At 46.8% G+C, this 18106-nt stretch overlaps 1 protein-coding gene across 5 annotated transcripts in view; it reads left to right on the top strand.

Annotated features, from left to right (window-relative positions):
- IQSEC3 (IQ motif and Sec7 domain ArfGEF 3) overlaps positions 1–18098 on the top strand; it is a 52181-nt gene extending 34083 nt beyond the window's left edge. Inside the window, exons 4-13 of one of the 5 annotated variants that reach the window (XM_005421028.2) lie at positions 6284–6406; positions 7030–7196; positions 9290–9429; positions 10220–10345; positions 11450–11549; positions 13605–13766; positions 14506–14598; positions 15036–15079; positions 15163–15242; positions 17319–17449. In XM_005421028.2, the coding sequence (XP_005421085.1) occupies positions 6284–6406; positions 7030–7196; positions 9290–9429; positions 10220–10345; positions 11450–11549; positions 13605–13766; positions 14506–14598; positions 15036–15079; positions 15163–15237 (1030 nt within the window). In that variant the 3' untranslated portion in view covers positions 15238–15242; positions 17319–17449. Of the gene's footprint in view, positions 1–6283; positions 6407–7029; positions 7197–9289; positions 9430–10219; positions 10346–11449; positions 11550–13604; positions 13767–14505; positions 14599–15035; positions 15080–15162; positions 15243–17301 lie in introns of all 5 variants that reach the window. The other 4 variants (XM_031057055.1, XM_031057053.1, XM_031057054.1 and 1 more) reach the window with 4 other exon arrangements.
- The last annotated feature ends 8 nt before the right edge of the window (positions 18099–18106 follow it).

Genomic DNA, 18106 nt, shown 5'->3' with positions numbered 1-18106 from the left:
ATAAATCCCACTTGTAACCTATTTTAAGCATCTCACAAAATAACCACTCACTGTGATCAGCATCCAGAAGAATCTGAGAAGATCCAGTAAGATCCAAGAATCTCCTACAGGCTGTCCTGCAGCCAGTGAGAGGGAGTCATTGAAGACCTGCCCCAGGGTTTCAGTGTTTACCAGTCCAGGGAATACATCTGGGGAGAGGTAGCCTGGCCCATTAAAGGACCCATGTGGTACTGAGCAGTTTTAATCAAATCTATTTGTCAAGTACTGCAGAAAAATAATTCTGTTGCTTTGAAAAAGTCAGGCCCAAGGCATTAACACATAGTTTTAACATAAGACACGTCATCATTCTTGCATCCTTTCTTCATTTTGTGTTTATTTGTTGCTTTTGTTCTCCTTTCTTCATACTTTCCTTCACTTTAGTCCATTCTTTCCCTCCACCTGTTCCTGACTCAGGAATTACTTCCATTCATAGTTCATTCATGAACAAGATAATGTGAGTGATTTCATGAATGGAGTCAGCTGTGCTGGTACTGGATGGTTTCTGTTCAGCTTATGGGATTTGGAAGTGCAGATGTGGCTGTCCTGGTGCACTTGTTGTCAGAGGAGGAATGGGCAGAGATTCCAGCAGAGGAGACATTGTGCTGAGTTGGGGTCTGGCTGGTGATAAGAGTGGAAGTTGCTGTTGGAGACATTCTGCCTGGGGTTGAGGAGGTCTCCTGTCTGTCAAGCGTGTGTTGTCTTCTCTCTCTGTCATGGAAAGTCAGGGAGAGAAAAGCTGCTCCCAGAACATGCAGAGCTGGGAGCCCAGCAAAGGGACTGCCTCTCAGAGAAGAATGAGGTTCCTCTTGGACAGACAGATGGACTTGCCAGGTTAGCCCAAACTAGCCTTCTTTCCCCTTTTTACTGAGGATGCTACAGAAGGTCAGTAGGGCACTTTCATCACAGGAGGATTTGAGCAGGAGCAATAGACAAGGATGTGATGGAAACAGGACACAGGGAAGATCGTGTTAGACAGTTCTGACCTCCAGCTGCAAGCAGGGCTGTGGCACACACCAAATGTAAGAACAGCCCTCCCATGCCAGGCCTGGGCAGGCTGAATGTGCAGCTTGAACCTGCCTAGTCCCCAGGGAAACTCAGGAAGGAGTAGATTCCCAAGTAGCCATGTGAGCTACCAATAACCATGGGAGGGAGAGCAGGCATGACAGCCCAGGACAAAACCAGGCAATACAGCAATCCTGTAGCATTCTCCAGAAAGGGAAGTCTAGTGTGGGCATGGTCTCCACTGTAGAGACTGTCCTTCCCAAGAGAGTGGGTAAGGCAGGATTGGGACACACATCTGTAGCCACTGGTGCATGGAATCAGGGAGTCCTGCTGACTTTTCTTTCTGTTCTGCCTGCACATGCAGGGCAATCTCCTTCCAGGAAGCTGAGCTCTTCTACAATGCACCCAAATCCTGATTCACCTTCAGAAAACTGTATAATTAGGGAGGCTGAGAAAAGGGATGGTTTTTATTAAATATCTTTGTGCCTTGTGAGTTTAAACTTTCCACCTGGCTGCCTCCCCCCTTGCTCCCTCCCTGAGTGGAGGCTGCAGGTTCATTACAGATGCTTTTAGCTGCATCCCAGCCCCTGCTGCACTGTCACCTGAGCGGAAAAGCTGGAAAATAGGTCATTACACTTGGGTGAGCAGTTCCCAGCCCCACATGGTACAGCTGCTTCCTGTCTTCACTGAACCCTTTTGCCACAGGCTCTTTTGCCATGCTTAGCCCTGTGCTAAAACCTCACAGCTCTTCTGCCATTATGTCCACCCACTTTTAGGGGGATCTTTCCCCTGTAGCCTAGGAGGCTACAACAGAGACAACATCTAAGCATAATAATCCATCTAGGAGCCCACTCTTTGGTCCTGGAACCTGGTGTGGAATTCTCTGCTTGTTGTTTTGAGGTGCCTCAGGGCAGATCAAAGTCCTCACATACACAGGTGGCCCAAGGGTCCTCAACCCCCACCCCCTTGTTCATGAGGCAGGGAGTCAGTGCTTTTCCTGCTCACTTCAACATGATCCAAATATCCAAAATCATATCCTTGCAGACAGTGTGCTAAATGAATCTCTGGATGCACTGTGAATTCAATTTTTGTGGCTTGTTGCATGTTCCTGGGCAGGAAGGAGTTGAAAGATGAGATTTTATAAGGTGATTACCGTGTCCCTGTATCATCATCTCTCAAGCCTCTTGGCTGTCCTGGAATAGGCATCTCACAGGTGTCCAGCTGTTTGTGGGAAATGAACTCATCACTGGTTTTGGCATGTGCACATAAGTTTTTGGCTGATTCCTTGGATGCAGAGAGCCACCCACTCTCATATCCTTTGTCAGTTCCCATGGTCTCTAGCTTGGAAAGAAAAGATCTCCTTGCTCTGGTTTCATGAAGAAAAGTTGTGCTGCACTTCAGGGGATGTCTGACACAGTTACAGAGAGCATTTGGAAAGATAATGTGAGTCTGTGCAGGAATCTGAAGTCAGGGAAGGCTGCAAAACTTCCAGCTGTCTAGAAGAGGAGGAGGAACATGGCAGACCCATAGCACAAGGAAGAGGAGGAGGAACATGGCAGATCATAACACAAGCCTGCTTGGCTCTTTGAATGGACTTTGCTGTGTCAAATTTGCACACAAAAGTAACAGACAAGTCTGACCCATCTTTTTTTCTGCCTGTCTAACAGCAGAAATGGCAGCTTGGTACCTGATGGCTCCTCTAGGAGCTGTTCTTCAGACCTTTGGCACAGGATTTGTCAGATAAATCAAATCCTAGCACAGGCTGACTTTGCTTGAATCAAACATTCTTCCTAACCTGTCCTTTCTGCCTGATCAACTTTTCTCAGTAAGCAGGACAGGGGACACTGTTCTTTGGGCTGAGAGACAAATGGAAGAGACTCCCAGGAGTTAGAATTTACAAAGGAAACCTGCATCAGTCAGTCTGTGAGAGAAACCCTCCTAGGAGAATCTGAGCATAACTCAAGTAACAATGCCTGTTTGAGTTTGAAAAGAGCTGTGAACAGCTGCCTTGTCCTACTTGTCCTAATGAAGGCTCCATACTTTCTGTATTAAGGGCATTGATTGTATTACTCAAGATTTGTACACAAAGTGGAGGATGTTTTAGGGCAGCCTGTGTGGAGGGGGAAAGACTGATGAAAGAGGGAAGGAGTAAGCAAAAGGTAGATGATTTAAAGCTGGTGGATTGGGGCTACTAAGGTGACTTTAGTGGGTGTCCCTGGGGCATGCAAGCACTCAGTGTTCACATGTCTGGAAGCAGACAATAGCAGCAAAATCACCGGGGTCAGTGCTGAGAAACACTTGCACACTGGAAAGGATTAAAAAATAATAACAAAAGCTCAAGTGCAGAGGTGGTTGCAGCTGTGAACACAATAACAACTAACAAGAGGAAAACTGTTTTTACTATCAACGATAAATTCCAAGAAGCAGAATGCCTTGATGTTAACCCAAGGGACTGAGTAGAAGTATGAGAAAAATAAAAATAAAAAAGGAAAGATGCAGTGAAGGAAGTTTTTCTTATTGCCAAGTGTTCCTGCAGTCCACCTCTTGGAGAGATAAAAAAATATTTCATAGAAGATTTCCTATGAGAGCAGTCCCTTTGATTCTCTTCCCTTGCTCCCTATTTGTTTCTGAATTTCGATTATATGGACTTTGTGCAGAGAAAAAGCCCTCACTTCCTAGCTGAGGTTGTAACAACTCCAACCTCAGGAGATACAAAGCACTTTTATGTTCAGTCAGAGCTGTTGGTAAGTTATTCTGCAGGTGTCACCCCAGCTAAATGATGATAACTCCTGAATCAATAAGGCAATGGAGGAATGCAGAGACATTTCTGAGTTCAGATCTCTGTCCCTTACCCATTTGAGGAATTGTGCAACAGACTTTTATTCTAGCAAGGCTGCATGTGGCACTCAACAGCTTAGATCACAAACCACTTTCCAACAACCCACAGCAAATTGCAGCACTTAGAAACGACCAACAGAAACACCCCCAGTTCATCTCAGAAAGGAAGAAACTGGTAACAGCATATCCCTTTATTAGTAGAGGTTTTTTTGGCCAAATTTCCAGATAATCCTAGGAAACAGAAGGATCCAGAAGAGAGCTAATCCCCTCCCCCTCTTTTTTCCCCTATACCACTCCTCATAAAGTCCCAGACAACCTGTCTTGGGGAAAATTTCCTCCTTAATAACCTTAAATGTGGGATCAGTTTATCCTTTACCACATGACATATCCTTTACCCCAAACACAATGCAAAAAATTAAATAAAGGGGTTAAGGGGCTCATAGAAGGAGCCTCCAAGGTAAAAAGCAGCAGAAAATATGAAGTTCTTGAATTTTTAATGCACTTCTAATGTCGAAGTGGTCCCATTAGCAAATTAGTGATTTGTATTTAATGAAGGTTTAAAGAAAATGGGATTTTGGCACCTGTGATTTTCTTCATCTGTCAGATAGAATTTCAGTTTTTAAATTTTTTTTTTGGGTAAGAATAATGACAAGCAGGTAGATAAATTGTACATACCAAAGTCAGTGGCAAATAGAGTAATTCAATGTCTGTCTTTGTTAGAATAACTAGTTTTCTAGAGAGGGGACATGCAGAACATAAATTTAGACTTCAGCAAAGCTTTGGACATGAGAAATTTTTTGTTGAGAGTGGAAGGGAGAGAAATTAGCAGAGGAATAATAAACAGGGGAGCAAATTGGCTGATACAGACATTAGTGCCTACATACTCTGCTGAAATGGGAAGTTGGGCCTGAGGGACATTATGAACAGGGGTTTCTTTTGATTAATGCTGCAGTAATGACCTGAGCACAAAAGGTAGGAATATGCTAACAGAATGTGCTGAAGCCACATGAGAAAGGTGTTGTCATTACAAGTGACTGATATATCATGCAGTAAGAATAAGAACAAGTAGATTATTTGACTAATACAGAGAGCAAGTACCGTAATGGTAGGTTTTGGAGACTAAAAGCAGGGCCTTTATAGGATGAGAATGCTTTAGTGGGAAATAAGAGAGGTGTCATGCACTTCTTGGGGTACCTAAATTGGCCCTGAATTTCCAGTGGGCAGTGAATCACACCAAAATGAAAAGTGCCACCAGATGAGCAGGTAATGTTGCATGTTATTTCTGTACAACAGCTTCCATTTCCTATTTCCTCTGAGCTGATTCTGGTCTTATTGATATTGATACAGGTGTCTAAATATCTATGTCAATATAGATGTCTATATATCTATATAGATACAGGTAAGTATCAATACATATATATGTACACATACTTTCTCTGTATATGCCCATGTGAATGTATATACTGTCTATGGTGTGACCTCAGAACCTCTGCTGGTCAGAGTGACCCCAAGATGCATTAGAAAATCTCTTTTCCCAGCCCAGCAGTTGAAGAAGGACTCTTCTGTTCTTGTTCTCAATGTTGTTTCTTGTTTCTTATCTATAAATTTCTTTCTCTGGCCGGCCAAGGTCCATTTAGCAGGTCAGACAGAGGCACTCTGGGCACCCTCAGGGCTGTGTTATCTTTTTATACTAAAAACTACGTGTACATTATTTACCATAACTTCCCAATACCTATCACCTATGTTAGACAGTGAGCTTCGACTCTAAACCAATCCAAAAGTGCCAGCACCACCCAGAACATGGAGGCTAGGAAGAAGAAGGAAAAAGGACAAGGCATGCCCAGATTTCTCCATCTTGGGACCCCGAGCCCCCATTCTAAAAACCTCAAAAATCTATTTTTTCACCCCATGACAAACTAACTATTATTCTACTTAAACTCTCTTGTCTTGTAATTCTTTATATATAGAGAATATAAAGGTGATAATTTTTTCCATGGGTTAAGATCAAAGGCACAGGGGTCCTGGGCTCTGTGCCAAGGTCTCTGAGCTCCCGGGCAGAGGCTCAAGTCCTCCAGGGCAGCCAGAGGAATTTCCTGGGTTTTGACAGTGTGATAGAAATATATGATGGTGTATACACACACACACACACACATACACACATATATATATGTATATATAAATATATAGTAAAGCACAAGAATTGCTCACCAGCTGTAGAATGCAGGAATCCCTTCAGTGAAATCACTGCCTGTGGTAAGCAGGATCCAGGACGCCATAGCGATGTCTCAGGGCCGCTCCCATGGGATTTCCCTTGGGGACTGGGCCTCAGTGCCACAGTGGAGGAGCCTGCCTGGTGTCATCCACAGGAGGCTGTTCTGATGAAGGCTGTGTCCCCCTCTCACAGCTGTGTGGTGGACGAGATGGATTTCTCAGGCATGGAGCTGGACGAAGCCCTGCGGAAATTCCAGGCCCACATCCGCGTGCAGGGGGAGGCGCAGAAGGTGGAGCGGCTCATCGAGGCCTTCAGGTAAGAGCAGGAGCCCTGCAGCCCCACTGCTGCAACCAGGGGAAGCAGGGAACACAGCACAAGGCAAAAAAACAGCAGTCATGGAGAGAATGTCCACAGAGTTCCCTTCCAGAGAGGGGGATCATGGAGGGGCTCCTGAAGGATGGAGTCCTCTGTGCTGCGTCACAGCTGTGGCCTTGTCAGAGCCTCAGTGGCATGAAGGGTACCGGGGGCCAGAGGGAGGCCAGTCCTGACATGGCTTCCAGCAAGGGATTCCCTGTTCATTGGGAACAGGGAAGAGAAGCAGAGGGGCTTGCAGGGCTGCTCTGTTCTCCTTTGGTGCATCCAGAGGAGTGCTGAGCCAGGCAGGCTGGAGCACACACCACTTGTGTACTGACACACTCTGAGCAGTCCACTCCAGCCTCACTTGCCTTTTTGCTTCCTGAGGACAAGAAGGCTGAGGTTTCAGTGGCCTACTTCAGCCATTGGTGGGGAAATTTGCCTTCAGAGAGCAGTGGGTTCCTTCTCTTATGTGTGAGGGGTGGGGTGAAAGGAATGGGATCTGCTTTTGGTAAAGGCATTGCCAAGCTGGAGCAGAGGGCTCCCATGTTCCATGCTGAGTGTGTGCATCCCTCCTGCTGCAGCCAGAGGTACTGCATGTGCAACCCAGATGTGGTCCAGCAGTTCCACAACCCGGACACCATCTTCATCTTGGCCTTTGCAATCATCCTCCTCAACACAGACATGTACAGCCCCAACATCAAGCCTGACAGGAAGATGATGCTGGAGGACTTCATTCGCAATCTGAGAGGTGAGGGTTCTGCCTTGATGTTTCTTTTTTACCCTCTTGCTTTTCTGAATTCTGCCTAGATGAAGGCAGGAAAAACCTAGTGGAGCTGCCTTTCTTCAGGTCTTCTGCTGCTTGCTTGTGAGCCAGACATGGAAGGCCCTTTGAGATGCCTTCTAAGGTGCTGGGGAAGGGAAATTCTAATTAACTTTGTTTTCTGCAGAAAGCTGTCCAGCCTTCTCAGAAACCAACCATTTTCCTTTGAGAGATGGCTTCATCTTTTAAGATATCTCATTGCTTGGAAACAGTCCATTGTATTACACTTTCCTATTGTTCAGCTCCATCCTTCTCAGACCCTGCTGGGTTGTGCTAAACAAGTCCTACTTGCTGCTTTGAATATATGAACACATTTTCCTTTTATTCAGGCTAAATCTTCCCCTTCTTAATTGCCTGCAATTACTTATAGTAACTGTAGGCGTGACAGAGTTCATGCATACATTATTTCTTTGCAATTTCTGATACATCAGTTCCCCAAATCAATTTTCCTCAATTTTGAAGGTCAGTCTTTTCCATCTTGGTAATATATTGTTAAAAGCACTTTTTCAGATGTGGTCACAACATATAGAGCTACTGCTTTTTTCTTATTTTCAGATCTACTAACTCAGCTCAGTATTGTTTGGCCTTTTTGACATCATGTCTAGACAAATTATTGTCTAATTTCCCAGCCATATTCGTTCCTAGGTCATCCTAGGTCAGCCATTTTCCAAGTTTCTCTTACTGCACATCTGCAATTCATATGAAGCTCCCTCAAAGTTTTTCCAGCATAAATTCCTGTCTTTTCTAAAGATTTTGCATTTTTCTGGGTTCCTTTGACTTGTTTCTTTGTCCTGATTGCTGTTCAGAAAGTGTCATCTGAGCCTCCCACACCTTCCACAATTTGTGAGCTGGTTCAGACTGGTATAATGTGACACTGAGGCCCTCTTTCAAGTGAATTCCACAGATACTGAATGGGTCTGCCTGCCATCACCCCCTTTAGTACTACAATTGATAGCACTAAAAAAAAAGAGGGTTTTTTTTTTTTAATGTTAACTTACACTTAGAGTTGCCTTAAAAACTGTCAGTTCACAACACAATGAATTAAATCAGCATGAGGGTCACTCATCTCCAGTGTGCAACACACCCCAACTCATTAGAGCAAGTGAATGTCACCCCTTCACAGCCAGGCAGAGACACTTCAATCCAGACTCACCTCCAGGCCAGTGCCCAGGCCAGCAGCTTCAGCAGCCTGTGCTGGAATTGCTGTTTGGGATACATTTGCAAGGATGTAGGTAAGGGAGCAGGACATCTCAATGTCTTTCCATTTCTCAGCAGGTCCTCAGCTGCATCACTCAGGATAGTACAGCTCAGACCAGGGAGCTGCAGGGAATGCAGAGAAAATCAATATTAAATGACTGGAGGAATTCAGTTTGGAGGAAGGACTGGAAACTTGGTTTTCAGTGTTTGGCTCGGGGAGGGGTGAGAAAAAAACTTTTCTGCCAGGCTCTGAAGGGTCAGACAGCAAAATCTGGAGAATTATCTAAGGAGATGTAAAAGAGGAAAGAGGCAGGGTCAAGGCAGAGATACCACAAACAGAATAGCAGGAAAGCATTATTCCTAGGAGACAACACAGAAGGAAAATGGTGGAGGTCACCAAGCAGACAAGGAGGGATGATGCTTGCATTGGCAGGAAGAGCTGCTGAATCCCATCATAGGCCTTCTCCACATCTAGCACTTCTGATGATACAAAATCAATGCAGGGGTTACTGCTGAGTGGCCCAAGATAAATGAATGTGAAATTGTGGCTATAAAACCTTAGGGAACGCATGGAAAGGAGCCACCATGCAGAGCAATGGAATAATGAAATCAACTGCATTGGCCTTAGAGATGTCAGTCTCTCCTGCTGGTGCATTAGATGCATTAGAGAAACAAAGGAGACAGCCTAAAGTGAGGTATTGCTATTCCTCTTCACTTCCCAGCACTGCACAGTGCAGAGCCAGCAGTGACCTGCCAGGTACCCCTGGTTCTTCCCTTTTCTTTTCTCTCTGGCTGGCCTGCCCAACATTTTCTCTGCTTGGCAGGGGTGGACGACGGTGCTGACATCCCTCGGGAGCTGGTGGTGGGGATCTATGAGAGGATCCAGCAGAAAGAGCTAAAATCTAATGAGGACCATGTCACTTATGTCACCAAAGTGGAGAAGTCCATAGTTGGAATGAAAACGGTGAGAACCCAGAACCTTCTGTCCCCACCTCTCTCCCTGCCCTCTTTTCTGTGTTTTTCCTCTATGCCTTTCTTCTCTTATGTAATACTTGCCTTGCTTGTCTCTACAAATGTTCTCCTTTTTTTCCAAACTCTTTATTTCCTGCTATCTCATTCTTTCCCAATTTTGAGGGATCTGCTTGGCCAGAGTTTACAGTATCTAGTGCTGTAATTGTTTGCCCATGAATTTCACTGCAGGTCCTGGCTGGCTCAACTGATAGCTCTGCAGTGTTTCAAACTTTCAGGCCTTTTAAGGGGGTAGGAAGTAAAAGGCAAAGTGATAGAAAACAATTTTATCTGTCTGTCTCTAATGAGTTCCCTAAAAATTGCTGGGGTTAAGAGATCCCCAAAGTACAGACATCTTCTTTGGCAGTAACCAATCTGTAGTGCAAAAACTTACATACTGTTTATCCTAAATAAAGCAGAATGATTTCTCAAAGCCCAGGAAACCTGCAGATGTCCAGTGGGGTGAGAGAGGATGAGCAGTGACCCAAGGATTGGAAGCCAGAGATAGGATGTATGAGTGAGAAGGTTGCATTTAGTCTGCCGTCTGATTTACCCGGATCACAAAGGCTTTCTCTGTTACTGCACCAGCAGGAAAATTGATGGCAAGGAGCGGTGGAGGGGAGGTGATTTGTCTGGGCAGACTGGGTGGAATTGTGTCACTGGGCAGGGTTGTGCAGCCTGAGGGTGGGGGAGACCCCCAGTGGCCCCTCCTTGAGCCCCTGCCTGCCCCTGTGTGCTCCCTGCAGGTCCTGTCGGTGCCCCACCGCCGGCTGGTGTGCTGCAGCCGCCTCTTCGAGGTGACCGACGTCAACAAAGTGCAGAAGCAGGCAGCTCACCAAAGGGAAGTCTTCCTCTTCAATGACCTGCTGGTGGTGAGTGTGCCTTGGCAGTCAGGCACTGCAGTAATAAAACCTGCCCTGGTTTCTGTAAGGAAGTCTGAAAGCAGCCCACAACATCCATTTTCCCTCTGTTCCAAGGACAGCTCCCAGTTCATCAACATTGTGAGCTCTGGACCCTTCACCATTAAAAACCTACTAAATCTAGAACTTCAGTAAAAAAAAACAAACTGTCACATCATCCCACAGCCATCCAAGCAATGTTATTGCTCTCTCTCATGCCTTTGCCAGCAGGGAGGTTCATTTCATGAAAGGGTGGTCCATTTTTTTGTCTGTTTCTGCTACAGTACACAGAGTCCTTCGTGCCCTTTAAATCTTTCCTGCCTGACACTTTAAAATCATTGCCTTCTAACATAGAAAAGGCTGTAGCAGACTAGATAGTACTTCTCAGACCCCCAGATGTGCAGAGTATTTTTGAAAGTGTCCTGCCCAAGCAATGGAATTTTGCAGGTACAGGAGAGCAGAGTACACTGAGACTGGAAGGAGGCCAAACAAAATGGAAGCTTGCTGAATTTAATGGTGAAGTAAAACTGTGGTGGCAGCAGATGCAAGGCTAAATCCAAACCCTTTTGTAGAAGGAGGGGATAAGAGTTTTACCCAGCTATTCTCTGCAGCCATTTGCACAGTTCTGAACCTGGGGAGAGGGTCTGCTCCCTGCTATCCCTGTACTCCATGGGATAAACCAGATCCATAAGAACGGTAGGTACAAGGTCCTAAGTGCTGAGGTATAAGGGCAGCACAGCATTCTCATATGCTCTTGTTCCCAGCTCTAAGGTATTTATGACAGGCTTCCTTTTGCCTTTTGATCTGTTCCTTGGTGAACAGAATTACCCTTCCAAAGTCAAAATGTGGCGATCAAGCACCTCTGGGAGAGAGCTGAGTGGGCCCAGGGCAATGCCTGCAGGATTCCAGAAGTTTTGTTACAAGTGCAGCATTCCAGGCAGCTCTCCTGCAAAGACCCAGTCATTCAGCAAACACTACTCCCATATACACTTACCAGAGCTTTTTTGCCTTGAGCAGTTTGCATAGTTCCTGCCTCACTGTTCCCCAGCACCAATGATGCTTCTCTCCCTCCAACAGATCCTCAAGCTCTGCCCGAAGAAGAAAAGCTCCTCAACATACACATTCTGCAAGTCAGTCGGCCTGCTAGGGATGCAGTTCCATCTCTTTGAGAATGAGTGTAAGTCCACTGCTCCTGGGTTTCCTGGAGGGGTTTGGCAGGGAAAAGGAGAAGGAGGGAAGGGGCTGTGTGAGTTTGCATTAGGAGAGAGATTCTGTCAGTTAAAAGTGGAGGAGAGAAAACTGAGGCTTATGCCAAGGAGATCACTCTTTGGGTACACTGTGATGAGAAGGAGCTCCTGGTACCTCTCCTAGGTCTGAGCATCTGCAGAAGGGCCTCATTGAAGGATCTGGTTCGTTATGGTGGCAGGAACAACACCAGTGGTGAAGACTGGGGAAACAATTCCCATATCCATCCCACTGAGCACCCAGAAGCCAGCTGTTGGTGCAGAATCTTGATGCCAGAACTGCCAGCTTGAGCCCCTCTCCCCTCATGCCCAAAGTCACAACCCCCACTGCTGCCGTTGATGCTGGCAGAGGCAGAGGTGCTGCTGCCACCTCCCTGCACTGTGCCATGCTGTGCTGAGAGCTTCCCAAGGCAGAGGCAGAGCCCTTGGAACAGTACCCACCAAAGCATGGCAGGAGGCCAGCCCTAGTCAGCCTGACCTTGATGGTCTGGGAATGGAGCCATGATGTGTCATGACTGGGGCTGGTTGTGCCGTGCAGGAGTTCCAGAAACAGGCAGGCTTCCTGCTGGCACAGGCACAGGGGCAGCACAGCACTCCCAGGCAAGCAGGGCTGATGCCCCTGGGATCAGGGGCACAATCCCCTGGGATCACAGTGCTCTCCATTTTTGGAAAACATGCTGCAAGGAAGGCAAAATGTAGCAGCACTGTGGCTATACTAAGGTTTTTCTATCCCTCCTCTACTCTACTGGCAGCATGAGTCACTCTCCCAACACCCTTCTCTGCAGCAGGCAGAGGCTCCCACATCCCTGTGAACTAAAGGGCCATTCATAGCTGAGCATCCCCAGGAGGCACCATCAGAGCTGGAATCAGCTTTCAGGGGTGGCATGACCATCCTGGGAGGGCCCAAATCTTCTGGCAAAGGTGCCCTGTTGTGTATCCCCCACAGAGACAGTACAGCAAATGTCACAAAGATCTTGTGATCTGAACAGATGAGAGAGACAGGGTGGGAAAAGAGCTTGGCATACAAACAGGGGGAGCATGGGGCTGGATGAAAATAACAGGTTAGGCCTTGGCTTGTTTGGGAAAGACTGATAAAGGAAGGCAGGCAGATGTAGAAGCACTGGAGGAGAACTGAAAGCAAGACAGGGGAATACAGAAATTAAATTTAGTGGAATTTGAAAGGAAAGGAGGAAAGGGATTGAAAGGGATTGAAACCACCAGCCATTGAGCAAATGATATAGGAAGTCTAGTCAAAAGTGTAGCAAATTCTCTGCATTCTTGTGTTCTCCTGATTCTGTTGGCTGAATCTCCAGTCATCACCTCCCTGCTCACAAACTTGGTCTTTAACGCATAAGGCCTTTTGCTGTTTATTTTCACTCTCTGGGCATGGCCTTTCATTTACATTCCTGGGTGTTTTGCCTGTGAGGACCACTAAGCAGAGACCTACAAATACACATCTTTCCCTTTACCATTCTCTCTGCAGAGTGCAATGAGCTCCCCACCTGCACTGTGCCAACACCCTTCCTGTGTTCTCTGCAGATGAAGGGAGAGACTGGGGACAAGTCCTGCCACTGTGGATGCAGTGGCTCTGACCCCAGAAGACAACCTCTCCTGCTGCATCTCCCACAAGAGAAAAAGTGTTGTTGGCCTCATAAACACTGTTTACTCTTCCACAGATTGAGAAAGGCTTTACAGTCTTACCTCTGTGCCCAGGTTCCTAGGCCCAGTGCTGCACTAAAAGTAACTAAGAACTGGAGTTCTCTGGTTTTGGCAGCACTGTGGTGCTGGTGACGCCTTGCTGCTGCAGCTTGGTCCTTCTGTTCTCTTGGAGGGCTGCAGTGGTGCAGGTTCCCACAGCTGGCAGTGTGACAAACTCAGGGTGTGCAATTCCATTGAAAACTCTCTGTCCTTCAGATGTACCAAAGCAACCAACTACTCCATCAAAAATGCCTAACACCTCTTTATTTTGCTGGCACTTCTTTTTTCAGATTACCCCCATGGCATCACACTGGTGACTCCAGTTTCAGGCTCAGAGAAAAAACAGGTACTACACTTCTGTGCTCTGGGTGCTGAGGAAATGCAGAAGTTTGTGGAAGACCTGAAAGAGTCAATAGCAGAAGTTACAGAACTGGAACAGATACGAATTGAATGTAAGGGTCTCTCATACAATTCACACTCCAATGCCATCACACTGCATGGGACTGCAAGGCAAAAAGAGTAAAGGAAGTGTTCTCCAGGAACAGGGGCAAAGAGGATGAGCAGCACAAGTCTGCACAGGATGTTCCTGGGTTCACTGATAGGATGAAAAAGCACTCTGTGACCACTGGCCAGCAGGAGAAATGGAAGGACTTAACTACTTACAATGCTTATGAGACAGGGAGTGTGATACAACAGCTGGAATAGGGAAGCTTAGACTGTCACACCCAGAAGATTCTTTTCTGTTTCATACTCTTTGACTATGTAAATATGATCTGTAAATAGCTGGGATAGATCTGTACCTTTAACAGAGTTGTCCTGAGGGCAAGCAGTCTGTCATTCCATGGCCTTACACAGACAAGATGTCCGTGTAGCCTTTGATGGCCTTTCCATGTACAGACTGATGAGCCAGAGTAGCTCAGCTGCAGCGGTCCCCATCTGTACAGCACTAGCCAACCCTGTATAAATGCAGGTAATTTGTAGAAGGTCCTATAGAGATATATAAGTTTCTTCATATATCATATCCTCTCCAGTTTCTGTTTTTTCTTGGCTGTTCCTCTCTCCCTTCTTGACACTCACTTGTGATTTCCTTGCATTAATTCTCTTTGCTGATTTCCCATTTTATTCCTTCAACATGCTGGTGACCTTCCCTCCATCCCTCCCGTCATTCATTTCCAAATGTCTGTTTTGCAGGGGAACTGGAGAAACAGCAAGGGACAAAGACTCTCTCCTTAAGGACCAATGGAGCCCAGATGGAGCTGCAGTCTAAGCAAGGCTCTCCAACAGGTAAGAGGACACCCAGCACCCAACTTTTTTTGGTCTAGGAGTGCTGCCTTTGCAAATGTGTTCTCACTTTTCCTGTGAGAACTGCAAAAAGAAGTGTTCAGTTTTGTGTCCTTTAGCCTTGGCCAAATAGTGGAAATATGAAGCATATACGTTCTTCAAATACCCTAGAAAAACCCCTGAAGTCTCATTACCCAGTCTGTAGCTGTAATATCTGGTAAAGAGCTGTTACTGATAGAGCATGGGTAACTTCTGAAGAACCGGGCCCAATTTTCTTCCCTGAACTGATGAAACTTACCCCACTAAGCAGCTAACAGGTTGCAAGAGGGTCTGGATTGGCCTTGCACCTCTCCTTTTAACTCTCCAGTCCACAGTATGAGGGCCAGCTCTTGACTAGAGGGGCAGATCTCGTGAGTGAGATATTTTGTTTTATTTCAAAGGCAAGAAGGATTTGGGGGAGAAGGTCTCAGACAGCACAGTGGAGGTAAGTAGAGTGCAGAGCAGCTGAGGTAAGTAATTCTCTCTCACTTCAGCACTTCTCACATTCTCTGTTGTTTCTTTTCTCAGGTTTTAATCAATGCCTCCCCAGCCAGACTGACAATTTTACCAATTTCCAGAGATACAATTAAAAGTTACTGCTAGGACGGGTAATACAACTTTCAAATCCAAACTAAACTTCAAAGCATTTTCAATCCGTTTCTATAACTGTAACATCCTTCATGGACCAAGCTCCCAAACGCTGTAGACTAACCCACCCCACTGCTTCTGGGGAGACTGAAAACCCCACTGAGGACTTCCCTGACATGCTAACTCCATGCAGCATCACATGCAAATTCCCCACAGCCCAGCTTTCCTGCACTATCTCTGCAGCTCTGTCTCTCCATCCCCCTGAAGGGGATTAAGCATGGCCTTTGTACACCAGACTTTCCTTAGAGCTTCACCTTCCTAGGCAGGGAGCTTGGCTGTCCTGTGTACATCTATCTTTGGAGGAATGTCTAGCATCCAGTGGGTTGCCTGTTTCTTCACATATACCCATACTCTCACTGCCTGTGAGGAAACAGGAAAATGCAATCTTCACACTGAAAATCTTATCAACTACTTCCTACTCTCTCTCTGTCTGAAATATCTCCATTGTCCTGAACCTTCCCTTTTCCAGGGTAGTTCTTTCCCCTCTTGACAACATATATTCACTTAAAGAATTCAGCTTCTCTGTGGGGAGTAGGTGCTGCTTCTTTTCCCTGGAGAGCACCCTATTTCTCTGCAGACACCCCCATCCTGGGAAAGGTGCCTCTGCCACCAGTTTCCTATTACTGCTGGGAGAAGTGTCTCCCTGTGTAGAACAGCTTCCATGTATCCTAATGTCATTGGCATTTCATGGCCCAGCAACCAGCTTTTCCTATGGGATGTTCCAACACCTGAATAAATATTGAATATTGACACAATGTTATGTCCTGCTGTGTGGTGATTCTGAGCAACCTCCATGTCTGGATAGGGACAGACAGCTCATCCTTGTTCCAGCATGGTGGGCAGCTTGGGCACTTCACAGCTTCTCCTTCCCAGTTGCTGGTGCAGCTGCTGCCTCTGCCAGAGCCTCAGGACAGCCCCACTGTCCCACCTGTACCCCTGCCTGGCTGGAAGTGCCATGACAACCTGCGAGCACTTGTTTCCTACCCAGGGCGTGTCACTTGACTGACATTCTGTTTTAAGCTAGCAATTTAGCTCTGGTTTGGGGTCTCCATGAGCCCATGTCCTTGCCAGGAGGAACTATAACCTCATCCATCATTTGGGAAGCATTATCTCCCTGCTGCACTTCTCCTGCTAGGGACCTCCCATCCAGGCCAGCTCTCCTTTTCAGACTGGTCTCAGTGAGCTCCCTTATTTGATTCCATTATCAGCACCTCGATGTGGAAACCCTGATGACCTCCTGCTTCCCTACCTGCTTTCAGCTGACCAAGTATTACTCTGCCAGCAGAGGAGCATTTCCATTTCTCTGAGATTATCTAATCTGCTGCCATTTCATCATTAATTTCTTTTATCATTGTATGAGCTAGATGGGCATTTTTTGTTTCTTTTTTTCTTTTGAAAATCATTTGTTTTCACTGGCAAACCATCAAATGGAGCAGAGGGAGCTGCCTTTTGCTAGACTATGTCAGGTTTCTGCTTTTTCCTTTGTAAACAGATTAACCAGTCATGTGGTGCACCTTCCTACTTAGAAAGGCAGGGAGCTGGGAAAGGCTTGAGTTTCTCTGTCGCTCTCTATCTCAGATTCAGCTGCTGTCATTTTGCTGAAACCTACAGCCTCGATTATCTGAAACCTTGTGGCCTGGTCTCCCTCTCCTTTTCGCTGGGGGGGGCAAAGTCATGGCCTTGAGGTCTGTTCATTTCCATGAGAATTCACAGACACTTCCACTCTTAGAATCGATTTGTGTTCCCTGTGCTGTTTGGATAATCAAAGCACTGCATTTGGGAACTCTGGCTCTACTGCCTTTGACCTGATGGAAAGGACAGGGACACTTAGGCTGGATGGGGCCAATGGGGCTGTTGAGGGGGACTGTGCAGCCAGGGTTGTACCTATTCTGGTTTTCTGAGGGAGGGAGGGTTGAATGCACGTGAGGTCATCCGGTGGCGGGTGTTCAGGGCAGCCAGTAGCAGCGGATGGGAAAAGTCTTGTAACATTTAATGCTTCTTTGGCTGTTTCTAAACTAGGTGTCAATTCACAACAGGCTTCAAACGTACCAGCACAACTCCGCCCTGGGGCCCGAGAGTGGAATGCAGCCCAGCATGCGTCTTAACATGCCACGGGAGCAGCTGGAGACAGCACTGGTGCCCTCCCACCCCGCCTCGGCGGGGACACTTGTACAGTGCCAGCAGATTGTCAAAGTCATTGTCCTGGACAAGCCGTGCCTCGCTCGCATGGAGCCGGCCCTCAACCAGACTCTGACACGCTACGTCACCTCCGACTCCTGCACCTCCACGCCGTGGCGCGGTTGCCCCCCCAGCTCGCTGCTTCAGAGGCGCAGGTATTCCAGTGGCTCACGCAGCCTCGTGTAGCCATAGCACCAGCACCAAACAGCACAGACTTCCTCGCTCCCCTTCCCCAGCACCGCCCAGGGACCCTTTCTGCCTACAGAGATCTAGTTTGTGATTTATTTTTTAGTAAAACGAGAACAAAAGGAAAAAAAAAAAAGCCAACTGACCTAACTCTTACCCCGTCTCCCCTCAAGGTGATGCTATTTGTGAGGAGCCATCTGTAGAAACTGCCAGCCTACATGCTCACACATCCTCACACCCTGCCAGCCCAGCTGGCCTCTGTGCTCGTGTTGTCCCCATGTAGCACTTTGCTGCCCTGCTCCTCAGAGGCTTGATGACCTGCTGCTTTCTAGGCACCGTGTCTTCCGTTTCCTACTCCTCAGCTTCCTCTCCCGCCTTGCATTTACCTGGACACAGGTTCGTACCCACCCTGAAATTTCGCCAGCCTCAGAGAGAAATGGACTCACCTGTGCCATACCTT

The sequence above is a fragment of the Geospiza fortis genome, unplaced genomic scaffold, assembly GCF_000277835.1.
Source record: "Geospiza fortis unplaced genomic scaffold, GeoFor_1.0 scaffold10, whole genome shotgun sequence".
Classification (NCBI taxonomy): domain Eukaryota; kingdom Metazoa; phylum Chordata; class Aves; order Passeriformes; family Thraupidae; genus Geospiza; species Geospiza fortis.
This window is presented reverse-complemented; position numbering and strand designations above follow the sequence as displayed.